General features: G+C 44.1%; 1 protein-coding gene across 1 annotated transcript; it reads right to left on the bottom strand.

The window, feature by feature from the left end:
- Positions 1-354: 354 nt before the first annotated feature.
- On the bottom strand, positions 355-13,870 carry LOC144096975 (uncharacterized). Its single transcript, XM_077629780.1, has 8 exons — positions 13,741-13,870; positions 12,023-12,188; positions 7,258-7,346; positions 6,068-6,275; positions 4,754-4,885; positions 3,938-4,029; positions 2,332-2,539; positions 355-1,294 (listed from the first exon to the last, which is right to left on the bottom strand). The coding sequence occupies exons 2-8, from the start codon at positions 12,116-12,118 to the stop codon at positions 1,199-1,201; spliced, it is 921 nt and encodes a 306-aa protein (XP_077485906.1). The 5' UTR covers positions 12,119-12,188; positions 13,741-13,870; the 3' UTR covers positions 355-1,198.
- Positions 13,871-14,175: the final 305 nt, after the last annotated feature.

Here is a 14,175-nt window from a genome sequence, read left to right as displayed (position 1 = left end):
TAAGGTGAAAATCAAATTTCGTAAAAGCCTACTTAACCAGAAGTTCGCCTTGGGACGGATAGGTTACCTCTAGCCCCAGTAAATAGCACCTAGGAAAGTGTTCTTGAATGGGATCTTTATTAAAGCACCCGCTGGAAGATTTAGTGTCAGAGTACCAATTTTCAAAAGCATATTTAGAACACTGATGGCGCGCTATATTTCCAGCAGCCTATATGGGACTCCGGAACATTTTTTTTTTTTAGTGGAGTCAAGACTGAGTTTTTTCTTATTTATTTATTTAAAGTTAATTTACATAATAAATTATGTATTATTTTTTTATTTTTCAATGTTCAAAGGTTGATGCCAACTGTCACGTTGTGGTGACGACACTCCGGCAGCCAGGAAGACAACGAAAAGGCGTCCAAAAGAAACGGTTAAAGGGCTGACTCCCGCCCACTAAGAACTGAATGACTCGGCAGCGACAATAGTCACAAGCGCGCTGGGCGGTCATCGAACTGAATGCATGCAGTTCTTGGCCGCACCCAGTTTAAAGCTGGCAAGGAACCTTCGAGATAAAGAAACAGCAACTACAACAATCTTGAAATATGTGGAAGCATTTGCACGTGACCACGATCAATGCAGACAAGTCTGGTCGCATCTAGGATTACAAAACAAAATGAAAAAGCCGCGTGCCTGCGGTTTTGAATGCGAACTTTCAAACGGTGCAAAGGTTCACGGCAATATAAAACGAACTGAAATGGGCAGCTTTATAGATGTGCGAACGAGGAGTGCTCAATTGGTAAAAAAAGTTTGTGCGTAGTTTGTTTAAATTCTGGTAATCATGATCATGTGCGCGGGTTAGACAGTCGACTTCTGTTGGGACATTACTGGTTTAGGTCATATACGAAATGCTTTACAACTGGCTACGAAGCCAAGTAGCTCAGCTCCATAGTGTTTTACATTAAAATGGTCCTAGAACTGAATTGCTTCAATTGTCAGAAATCTTATCCAAGTGCAAGCAATTGGAGACTGGGTGCACCCCTTGTTCCGGGGTCCCTGAGCCAGCCTAGAAGGCTTTTTCTTTGCTATGTTTCACAAAATAATCTTGCGGTTCCCTAGTGTCACCACTTTACTACTCTGAGAAATCACTTTCTCAGAAGTTGGCGTCAATCATTTTTCTGTTTTTTTATTATTTATCACTCGAGCTCCATTTTTGGCACTAAGCCTTGTCCGTAGTGCTTTTTTCACCGGCGTCGAGTTTTTCCTCGGGTTCCTTGATACCTTCGACCGCACCTTCGTTCCCACCAGGCTTCACCTGTTGAAATGAAGAACAACGCACTCGAGTGCAGAGTTATTTTCCAACTTCCGCCTTAAATGAAAAGAGCGACCTCAAGTTTAAGTGAACTCAATATCTTTGAACGCACCGTTCCGCGCGCTTTATCTTTTTTTTTGTACCAAAGCTAGAAAGGCCAACAGTATTCTTAAAACGCGAGAACTTTTGCGAATAATTTACGTTAGCAGTTCTAGATCTGCAGAGTCAATCTTCGAATCGGTAAACCATTATTTCAAGTGCCGCCCTGTCCCGTTTTACGAATTAGTGTCCGAGCAGAGAGATGAACACTGTCGGTGAAATGCAGCAAAGACAGCTTTTGAGATTGTAACCATAAGTTTTCAGTTCCTGTGATAAACGTACAGGCGAACTCCCTGACGCACGCGTTATGCACAAAGCACAGCAGTTTTGTTTATTCAGTTGTTACCGGCTAATGTTCACTGAGGCGATTTGTTCAGCTCAGATACAGGTTTATGCCTCCTTCTGAAGAAGGCTGGGAGCTCTGAATTAGAGCTTAATCCTGGACCCATAGTATGCGCCATTTTTTCAATGTTTTCTATAAATCGCACCCTCATAGCAATAACCTTAGCTATGGCATTTCACTTAATGACCCACTAAAAGATGGGTCCAAATATATCAAGCAGAACGCAACCACCCCCCTCCCCCAACGCAGTAGGCGTCAATATACATCGTTCGGGGACGCAGACTGCAGAATACAAAACTTAAGATATTAAAGTACAAAAAATGTGCAACACAAAACACCAATCTTCCCATCTCAGTTAATGCTTCGAACAAAGCTTATCGTCCTTCTTCACCGTTTGTTTCCCTAAATATTATAATTGAATTCACAGAATGTATGGCAGATGGAGTATATGCAAATCCTTGATGCAGTCTGACCAAAGGGGGAAATAAAGAGAGGGGCGGTGCTCCAACCTCGCATAATTCTTCCGAAATTCCACTTAAACCTCAAATGTGTGAATGCCTGCGCACTTAAAGTCATGTCTGCTATGAAGTCTACTTACAATGGCGACCCAATGGAAGTCGAGGTCACCCTCCAGAACCATTCGGTCTGTGAGGAATGGGCCCTGGCTTATGACGCCCGCCATCTCGACTCCGTTCAGCCTGGCCGTGCAGCGGCCGTGCTCTACGCCCGTCACCTTCAGGACGACCTCTTCTTGTTCAACGTTAAGAGGAATCTCCAGCGACTGGTCCCCGAACACAAGCACAAATCTGCGTACAAGACAAGGAAAAGAAACACGCCACCACGACTGCGCTGCCTTTTGGTGCGACAGAACTCTACAATAGCTGCCAAAGACTGAATTAAGCGTGTCGCCAGTTAAGCTTTCCCCAAGCCTTTTCCGGCCATCTGCATTGTCTCCAGAATCTAACTTACAGAAACCTAACATCGTTTTCAATAATAGATATAAACATAAAGCAACGTGCTGTACGAAGCGGCAAAGCTGCTTGCACGCAACTACAATCCTTGAATTCGCGATGCCCGTTCTCTCGTCGGCTCATGATGGCCAGTGATGCCATAGACGACACACTGGCCTTAAGTGAGAACAGCTATATGGATACAGCTCCCGATTAACTGACGTGGGTCATGACTTTTTCAACACTGCATGGTTTTAGCTACGTAGACTTCAATAAGCTGAAGTCAGTGGGGAGCTTGTTTCCCTAAAAAATGTTTATTCTGACCTAGTTTCTCTACTGCAATGCATTCTCCCACCGCGCAAAGCCCGAAAGATTGCCACGTGCAATTACAGATTACACAGAGCATTACATTATTCTTGTTTCAAAATTGCATCGATCTGAACGTCGTGGTGATGGAGCTGAGTGACGTGGTGAACTTTCGTAGATGAACTGGTTTTCACAACATATGCAACAAGGTCACGAATTAGAACTCAAACTGAAAAAAAAAAAACGCATTTATGCGCATTGCCATCCATGGCTATTTTGAGCAGCGGTAGTGAGGGGTTTCACGAATACTGTGACAAGAAGTGGTTTTGCAGCTCCAGCATATCCATGATTTTTTCTTGACTGCGAAAAATGCATTAAGGTTGGGGCAAGAAAGCTGCTGTCTGAATAAATCTGTTCATGGTAAACTTGTAACCATAAGTGCCAAATAGTTGCTTCTCAGTAGGATGATTAACTGAGTGTTTGCATACGGCTGTAAGAATCAGGAAATAAACCGCTGCTTTCGAATCAATGAGGTCGCTCATGTAAAAGCGCATGCTAGATCACTACTTAAGCCAGATGAAACACGTCAGCCAGACGAAACACGCATTTATGATAAAAGGCCACTATAGCGGCGCATCTTGATGAAGTAGCATGCAATCACATACACAGGGGTTGTTTCATAACAAGTTTCTCACCTATTGACTAAATGGGGTTATAAATACGTCGGAGACGATAAAAACAGAAACTGCTCTCCTTAACGCTGCGTGGGCGGTAGCTGGTATTGCATCAACTTTAAGATGAGTTCACAGTGTACACTAATTCATCAAATGAGAATTGCAGCACAACATAAAGCGCGCGCGCTACGGAACGGACACTTCGGCCATGTAAACCGAAACGTTTATGCTTCCCTACGAGGTGCAACCATAAACATGCGTCGCGATACTCAACTCTTTGGCGTTCCTCGGATTCTTCGCCTTTATTTCGTAGCGGTCTCCCTTCTGGATGCCGGACGAGCTAAGGGGCAAGGACAGAGGCACAGGCTGCAAGAAAAAAAGTTCTAAGTAAATTTTCTGGCACAGATATCTATTCGTTGAGAGGCGTGTTATACGATCCCATGGGACCCGAAGCACATGATCACATATCGTGATGGCTGCCTAGTTGACTGTTTCAGTTTAGTTACCCTTAGAAAACACTATAAGTTACAATGCGGCTACCGGTCCCGTGTTGGTGAATGATTGCTAGCTGGTGGTGAGCTGCCCTCACTCCTTGCTATCATCAGCAGAGAAATTAAACTTTCGTAATGACGTCATTAGTATAGCGACTGCTCCTCAACGCAATGCAGTTTACAGTTAAATTCAGGAACCGAGCTTTTTCTAACACGGCAGATATGCGCGGCAAATGTGTTGGTTTCTGCGGTACACAGAAGTCCTGGCCGGTCGTGCGGTTCTTGCTCTACCTGTTTCTTTCCCTTTCTTCAGTTCTTGAAGCCGCAGCACGCAGTTTTGCTTCACTGGCACATTCCATGGTGTTCACTTGGTTCGAGTATTTTGCGTTTTTGTTTTTAGCCTTTCACGCACGTTCTGTTGCGATTAACTGCAGCAAACGCTTCAATTTTCAATTCAGCTCTTTTGTAAGTTGAACCTTCCTTAGGACAAGCTCCTGCGCTGCTCCCCAGTTCGCGCATGCACTACCAATATCAAATTACGCGCTCGCCATAGAAGTCAAATTGTACGGTTGACGGCGCCGAAGTGACAGCGTACTTACCAAGGGGTCATCATAGACGAGTCGTATCACCTTGATGTCGAGATCACCCTTTATGAAGAAGCGGTCGTAAAATGTCGCATCGTCAAATCGGTCGAGATGCTCAAACAAGGCGTACCTCCCGTTTATTCGGATCTGATATCGCAAAAAAAAGTCAATTAGACAAGAGAAACATAATCAAATATGCAATGATAAAATAAAAAAGTAAGTACGCTGTTCATATGACTGCACTACATGACAGGTTTTCACGTTTTCGGGATAAAATCTCATCAAAACATCGATATAACAAAGAACATCTCTCAAGTTAATCCCCAACACTAAAGAGACAGGAAATAACCCTGTACGCCCTAAATGCAACAGCTACAAGGAAGTTCATATGCAGTACGACGTGATGTACCTTTTTTTAATATGTTTGCCAGGGTTTCGGTAGGCATATTCCGTTCCAATATTCCAGTCCACCGGTCCTCAAGCTCTCGACCATGTCCATCTCACTTGCAAAGATTTTTCTGTTGTGTGAGCTAAATCCCAATAATGACAAACCTTGCTTTAAATAAAGCACAGCGCAAAATTGGTGTGCCGCATTACCTTATGAAACACGCTTCAGAAGTTTGCGGGCAGTGGTTTTGGTGCCCTTCTCCACCTACTACCTAGCGTGATATCGCCGACCTATAGCAGTCGCCGGGAGATGACCACCACGTGCACCAAATTAGCACCGACTTGAGGAAGCATACTGACGAAGGTGTTTTAGCGCAGATTGACTAGGTTATGAAACGGGGATAGCATACAGCAGCGCTGTGTGCTGTCCGCATCTCATGTTCCTTTAAATAAACGCTTTAACACCTCCGTCAATATTTGCCCCCCACTGCTTCATGAATATGCTCTGTTGAGGAAGCATGTGTATGCTCCTTGAATCAAAGAACATGCGATGAGACAATAGCAGAGGAGACATGGTTCAACAAATGTGACGGTCATCGTTGCGGTTAAATAAACTGGCAACTGATCCCCCGAATGGATTTCCTTATCATGTTACTTCTTCAATATCCCATTTGTACGTGAAGCTGACGCTGACAGTACGTGAATGTACTGTAACCACGACCCTGCAGCCGAACGACCTACTGATAACAATGGGATGATGGGATCCCTTGGCAATGACTCATAGGTCACAAGCCCGGTAACAATAGGTCGTTCACATTGCTATACGATGACGTTATACCATGTGGACGGCGATCACGTGATATCGAAGGATTTACCTATGACACCTGACGCGCTTTAAAATAATAGTCATCGCCACCACCGATGAACTGCGCGAGTACTGACCACGAGGTAGCGATCCGTGACGTCGTACAAGAACTTCGTGGGTGTCTCCTCTCCCATGACGTAGTAGAAGTCCTTGTTGCCCACCTCCTTCGACTGCTTGACGTAGTCCTCGATGCTGTAGTTGAGCCGGCCGTCCCTGTACTGCTCGCTCGTCACTTCGAACAGCGGGAAGTCCATCTTCTTGCTCCACCACCACTCGTACACGACGCTGAAACGTTTTGGGTCTCTCTGAGCTTACTGCCTTCTTTTTATTCGTGCTTATTAAGGTGGATAGCTCCATGATGTAGAGATGCCGGCATTAGGAGTACATAACTGCCCGACCAACCAGGTCTCAGCACGTAGCCTGTGCAGCCACTCACTACGATCGTATCTCGCCTCAGAGACTCCAGTCAGTGACCTTCACCTCCACCGCTGTGGCGACGTGTTACCATCGGGTCACTCGGCGGGGAGATGATCGTATCTCGCCCCAGAGACTCCAGTCAGTGACCTTCACCTCCACCGGTGTGGCGACGTGTTACCATCGGGTCACTCGGCGGGGACACTGATGCTCTTCTTTCATGGCTAAATTTTTTTTATTCATTTTACCTAGTCCCGAGATGTGCTGTAATTCAGTAGAGTCAGTTCTTGGGCTAGTTGGTATTTTTGAGTCACATTCATGGTATTCCAGCGCAATGGCACATAGCCAAAGAAAGGAAGACAGAAAAGAAGAAGGACGAACACAGCGCTGACTGACAACTGTTTAATCAGAGACGTACACACATCTTAAATACTGTTAGACCAGCGCAAGCGCACACCGTAAAAGAACCAAACAGGAAAAAATAGGAAAACATATTCTCATCACATCTTTATCGCAAAAACTTTGAAAGGAACGCCTTTTCTGCATTATACAAAAGGACTGAGGTATCGCTGACACATCCTGACCCAGGTTTTTTAATATAGTAGGCCTCTATCGTTTCACGGGTTGTTTTTAATTTGCTTCTGCTCAGAATCCTGTAATGCTGTAAGTTTACTTTTAAGTAAGTTTAGTTTACTAAGAAATGCTGTAAGTTTACTTTTTGTAAGTTTTGTTAACTGCCATTTATGCGATGCATCAAAGACCATGGAGCACTACTATATTAGCTGTATTAACTCCAGGAGTACAAAAAACCATGTTCAAAGTATAAACAGAAAACATCAGGTAGGTCACATACTTTTTCATGTCCTTGCGGAAAGTGGCTTCCATGAGGATGTCAGTGAACTTCTGGATCCCTCCTGGAAGTTGTAGTTCGACCGGGGTTTTCTGGAGAAACAAATAGAAAAATAGTGTTCATTGTCAAGCCACATACGTGCGTGCTAAAAAGAGGAACAAAAAAGGCAGGGTGTCCCGCTCAAGCAAAATGAATTATGATAAAGTAAGAAATTCATATTACTTTTCATATAGTGATGCGCGAAGCGAAGCTATCATTCAACTCGCCACTTCTTACGCTTGATAAGAATGTGCGTCCTTAGGTACACCATCTTCAGCTCTAGAATTACCTGTCTTTCGTACAACGCAACAACACAAAGCATAATGCGCACTACACGGAATCATACAACATGCAAGCTCTATGGCTGTGTCTAATGTGATATTCTGACGTTTAGCTGTCGGCATAACAGGACAACATACGGACGAAGAAAACTTCTGCTAGAATAGCTGAAGGGTAGGGAGTGAAGAGGAAGCTTGTGGCTTCCATGAGTTGTGCGTATGCGAACGAAAAGCAATTCTTCGCGATTAGTGGTCCCTCTGCACTCATGGACTGACAAAATCAAAGAACCTTCCAACTTAGCTGTCAACGAGCCGGATACTTCTTTACAGCTTAAGGATCCATTGCACTGTCAGATTTAAGAATTCAAATTAAGTTATAACCCTTTTTTGTGTTATTATAATGCCTTTCATCACTCATCCTGCCATCAAGACAGGTTTGTTTATTGCTCGCTTCATTTCCATTTCAGTACATACTGAGACTGGAAAGTGCTACAATCAAGACAAGGGGACAACACCACATAAGAACACCACGAGACACGAGCGCAAAGTTTCAACTACAATCGAGACAAGGGGACAACACCACATAAGAACACCACGAGACACGAGCGCAAAGTTTCAACTACAATCAAGACAAGGGGACAACACCACATAAGAACACCACGAGACACGAGCGCAAAGTTTCAACTACAATCAAGACGAGGGGACAACACCATATAAGAACACCACGAGACACGAGCGCAAAATTTCAACTACAATCAAGACAAGGGGACAACACCACATAAGAACACCACGAGACACGAGCGCAAAGTTTCAACTACAATCAAGACAAGGGGACAACACCACATAAGAACACCACGAGACACGAGCGCAAAGTTTCAACTACAATCAAGACGAGGGGACAACACCATATAAGAACACCACGAGACACGAGCGCAAAGTTTCAACTACAATCAAGACAAGGGGACAACACCACATAAGAACACCACGAGACACGAGCGCAAAGTTTCAACTACAATCAAGACAAGGGGACAACACCACATAAGAACACCACGAGACACGAGCGCAAAATTTCAACTACAATCAAGACAAGGGGACAACACCACATAAGAACACCACGAGACACGAGCGCAAAGTTTCAACTACAATCAAGACAAGGGGACAACACCACATAAGAACACCACGAGACACGAGCGCAAAGTTTCAACTACAATCAAGACAAGGGGACAACACCACATAAGAACACCACGAGACACGAGCGCAAAGTTTCAACTACAATCAAGACAAGGGGACAACACCACATAAGAACACCACGAGACACGAGCGCAAAGTTTCAACTACAATCAAGACAAGGGGACAACACCACATAAGAACACCACGAGACACGAGCGCAAAATTTCAACTACAATCAAGACAAGGGGACAACACCACATAAGAACACCACGAGACACGAGCGCAAAGTTTCAACTACAATCAAGACAAGGGGACAACACCACATAAGAACACCACGAGACACGAGCGCAAAGTTTCAACTACAATCAAGACAAGGGGACAACACCACATAAGAACACCACGAGACACGAGCGCAAAATTTCAACTACAATCAAGACAAGGGGACAACACCACATAAGAACACCACGAGACACGAGCGCAAAATTTCAACTACAATCAAGACAAGGGGACAACACCACATAAGAACACCACGAGACACGAGCGCAAAGTTTCAACTACAATCAAGACAAGGGGACAACACCACATAAGAACACCACGAGACACGAGCGCAAAGTTTCAACTACAATCAAGACAAGGGGACAACACCACATAAGAACACCACGAGACACGAGCGCAAAATTTCAACTACAATCAAGACAAGGGTACAACACCACATAAGAACACCACGAGACACGAGCGCAAAGTTTCAACTACAATCAAGACAAGGGGACAACACCACATAAGAACACCACGAGACACGAGCGCAAAGTTTCAACTACAATCAAGACAAGGGGACAACACCACATAAGAACACCACGAGACACGAGCGCAAAATTTCAACTACAATCAAGACAAGGGGACAACACCACATAAGAACACCACGAGACACGAGCGCAAAGTTTCAACTACAATCAAGACGAGGGGACAACACCACATAAGAACACCACGAGACACGAGCGCAAAGTTTCAACTACAATCAAGACAAGGGGACAACACCACATAAGAACACCACGAGACACGAGCGCAAAGTTTCAACTACAATCAAGACAAGGGGACAACACCACATAAGAACACCACGAGACACGAGCGCAAAATTTCAACTACAATCAAGACAAGGGGACAACACCACCTAAGAACACCACGAGACACGAGCGCAAAGTTTCAACTACAATCAAGACAAGGGGACAACACCACATAAGAACACCACGAGACACGAGCGCAAAGTTTCAACTACAATCAAGACAAGGGGACAACACCACATAAGAACACCACGAGACACGAGCGCAAAGTTTCAACTACAATCAAGACAAGGGGACAACACCACATAAGAACACCACGAGACACGAGCGCAAAGTTTCGACTACAATCAAGACAAGGGGACAACACCACATAAGAACACCACGAGACACGAGCGCAAAATTTCAACTACAATCAAGACAAGGGGACAACACCACATAAGAACACCACGAGACACGAGCGCAAAGTTTCAACTACAATCAAGACAAGGGGACAACACCACATAAGAACACCACGAGACACGAGCGCAAAATTTCAACTACAATCAAGACAAGGGGACAACACCACATAAGAACACCACGAGACACGAGCGCAAAATTTCAACTACAATCAAGACAAGGGGACAACACCACATAAGAACACCACGAGACACGAGCGCAAAGTTTCAACTACAATCAAGACAAGGGGACAACACCACATAAGAACACCACGAGACACGAGCGCAAAGTTTCAACTACAATCAAGACAAGGGGACAACACCACATAAGAACACCACGAGACACGAGCGCAAAATTTCAACTACAATCAAGACAAGGGGACAACACCACATAAGAACACCACGAGACACGAGCGCAAAGTTTCAACTACAATCAAGACAAGGGGACAACACCACATAAGAACACCACGAGACACGAGCGCAAAGTTTCAACTACAATCAAGACAAGGGGACAACACCACATAAGAACACCACGAGACACGAGCGCAAAGTTTCAACTACAATCAAGACAAGGGGACAACACCACATAAGAACACCACGAGACACGAGCGCAAAATTTCAACTACAATCAAGACAAGGGGACAACACCACATAAGAACACCACGAGACACGAGCGCAAAGTTTCAACTACAATCAAGACAAGGGGACAACACCACATAAGAACACCACGAGACACGAGCGCAAAGTTTCAACTACAATCAAGACAAGGGGACAACACCACATAAGAACACCACGAGACACGAGCGCAAAATTTCAACTACAATCAAGACAAGGGGACAACACCACATAAGAACACCACGAGACACGAGCGCAAAATTTCAACTACAATCAAGACAAGGGGACAACACCACATAAGAACACCACGAGACACGAGCGCAAAGTTTCAACTACAATCAAGACAAGGGGACAACACCACATAAGAACACCACGAGACACGAGCGCAAAATTTCAACTACAATCAAGACAAGGGGACAACACCACATAAGAACACCACGAGACACGAGCGCACCCCAGTCTCAGTATGTACGACCAACTAACACCCAACACCCTACAAAGCATTAATGACGTTGATTTCAGTATAGTTTTACGCCGTAGGCAGATAATTTTCATCACGAGTGTCGCAATTTCTATACGCTTACGGAACCGCCTTTTAGTGGCAGCTGGGTCTCGCCTTTAAAATTTCTTTTTCCATTTAAAATGCAGGGTTCTCCAGAGCTCACAAAATCTGACAAGGGATACTTATCAGCGTGGGTTCCATTCCCTCACTATAAGACAACGCACTTTACAATACGATCGGTCCCATATGAATCAATGCAATTTACATGACCCTATACTAAGAAAAGGTTGGGGAAAATCATTTTTTACTCACTCGTCTGTTGTCTGATCAGCAATTTTTTCCTGATTCCAAACCACATAAGCTTGTGCCCGTTTCACTACTTATTCGATGCGGCTTGCAAATGCCATACTACTCACAATCATAATAGTATCAGCATGTAACCTTGGTGTACAGTAAAAAATGCGGAGTGTCTGCTGTACATGAACGCAACAAAAGAAGTGCCATGGAACAAAAAGTAATGAAATGTTATTTGTAAACCTTGAAACCTATGTGGCTGACTTCAGGCGCAATTTTAGCAGTCCAGATAATTTCTTCTAGTACATATGATCAGGCACTGCAACTACACTAAGAGAGAATTTTCGACCACCCTTTCGCCTTAGACAGTCGACTTACTGGGTTGAAAAGGTGAATGCCGGATCGCGTCTTCGCTTTCTCAAACTCAACTTTGGTCTCCTCTTCGTAGTAATCGTTATCCGCGAGAACAGGCATTCTTCAAGATGATGGCGCCCCTCCGCCGAGGACTCTTGCTACCCACACGACGAGTCAAGCTTGCTGAGCACTGAGAAAAAAAGTACGATTCGTAAAATAACACTGGATATGCCGATAGTGAATGCCAAAAGATTATACGGGAATGGTTCAAAAAAAGAAAAAGGCACTAAAGAAAACGCTGACATAAAATCTCCAAAGTTTATAACCACTGATAAGTGCTATAACATGTCAGTAGAAAAAAATGACAGAACCTAGTCAAAAGTACAACAAAAAATTTTGGTCGTTTTGTCGTGACGGTAAATTTTTCTGTTTTTTGTAGTATTTTTCTGTAGTTCTGCAGTTTGTTTTTTTCCTGCAGTACTTGTCTACAGTGACTACAAAAATTTCTGTCGTTGATAAAGTTCATAGGCAAAAGCAGTACAGAGAATCTGTTATAGCAATCAAAAATTTGCTGTTTTGTATTTCGACTGAAATCGAAAAAAACATTACTAAGTTGAATCGACTGATTTTTGTTCGACCATTCTTGAAATAAAAACAGGGCATGATCTTAATAGCTTGCAGCTGGTACGAAAAGAGAAGGAATAAGCACCTACTTTCGGGAACTAAAAGTTACTCTTTCTTAGGCATACGGGCAGCCTTTGTCAAAAGTACAATGCCTAAGGGTTTTGCCCTTGGGCCATGCTGTGCCATGCCTCGATAAGCATTGCCAGCATCCCAAATCTCTTCAAAGTGAAATCAATCATGATCCTCACCCCACCGCACTCTAGAAACTCCACGGATGCTACGAAAAGCTCCCCTGCACGGATTAGAAACAAACTCCTTGTGCCCCTTACTTAAACAAAGGCTGTACGCCTCCTTCCGCATCTCGCACAAAAACCGGTGTCAATGTATAATTAGTATTTTGCAACACTGTAACTTTTTCGTGTGCTGTCCTGTGAAAGTGATCGAAAATTCAGGTTTCAACGTCCTGAGTTCCAAAACACTCCAGGTGCCGGACCCTCCAAAATATTGGTGAGAACAAACCCTTATAAAAATGGTCTATAGACAGACTATAGACTTCTTACAGACTCTACTTCTTTCCTATATATATTTCTTTTGTCTATTTATTGTATATAGACTGTCTATAGACTGTCTATGCACAAAAGTCTACTAAAGTGTACGGCCATAAACCCATAGATTGTCTATAAAGTGTCTATAGGATTTGTATTGCCTATAGACTTTTTTTGTAACAAAAGAACTGTAGCGCAACCAAGACGAACACAAGAAAGGGCCACACAGGACACAGGACCACACACATAGACTGTTCTCCAGGGTTTGTCTATGCAGAGTCTATAGACTTTACAGACAGAGGCCTATGGACAGTCATAGACTGCCTAAAAAATGTGTAAGGGAAACCTGCTGCGTGTGTGGCGTATAGCGACATGAAATTGAAACGTGTACGTTCTTCAGCCGAGCGTTTGCGCTGACTGAGGCAGTCTATAGACCTCCAATAACATGGATAATTAATGAAAATAGTTTCAACTGTGTTGGGTAACGCTCAAGACATACTGGCCGATACACCGCACTTTACCGTTCATCGAGATATGCCCATGCGCGGCTCCCCAACGTAAGCAAGTACTCACAGATTTCTGCTTCTCGGCACTGCTCTCCAAATGTCCTAAACTTCGACAACCACTTATGCAGCCTTTTGCACGAAAAGTATTCTCTCTGGGGAACCTTCTCGAACCTCTGTTCTTCTCGAACCTCTGTTCACAGGTGCTGTAGGGACAAAGGGGTCATACATCGACGCGTCAGTCACTCATTCATTCAGTCAGCCAGCCACTCAAGCATCGCTAGCAGCGATCGCTGCACCGCACATCATATTCATATTCTAACTGGACGGAAGGCCAAACTGTATCGAATGCATGTCTGAAGCTAAAGAGTGGTAAACCCTCGAGCTGCTTCACGCTCGCCTCAAAATCTAAAACCGCAAAATCACCCTGGATTCTATCGTTACAAAACATAACCGCGCCTCTTCACACTCGAAAACGAAGACACTCGCATTCAAAAGCACCTGG

This window comes from Amblyomma americanum, chromosome 7, assembly GCF_052857255.1.
Source record: "Amblyomma americanum isolate KBUSLIRL-KWMA chromosome 7, ASM5285725v1, whole genome shotgun sequence".
NCBI lineage: Eukaryota > Metazoa > Arthropoda > Arachnida > Ixodida > Ixodidae > Amblyomma > Amblyomma americanum.
Note: the sequence above shows the minus strand (reverse complement) of the source record. Positions and strands in the feature narration are given on the sequence as shown.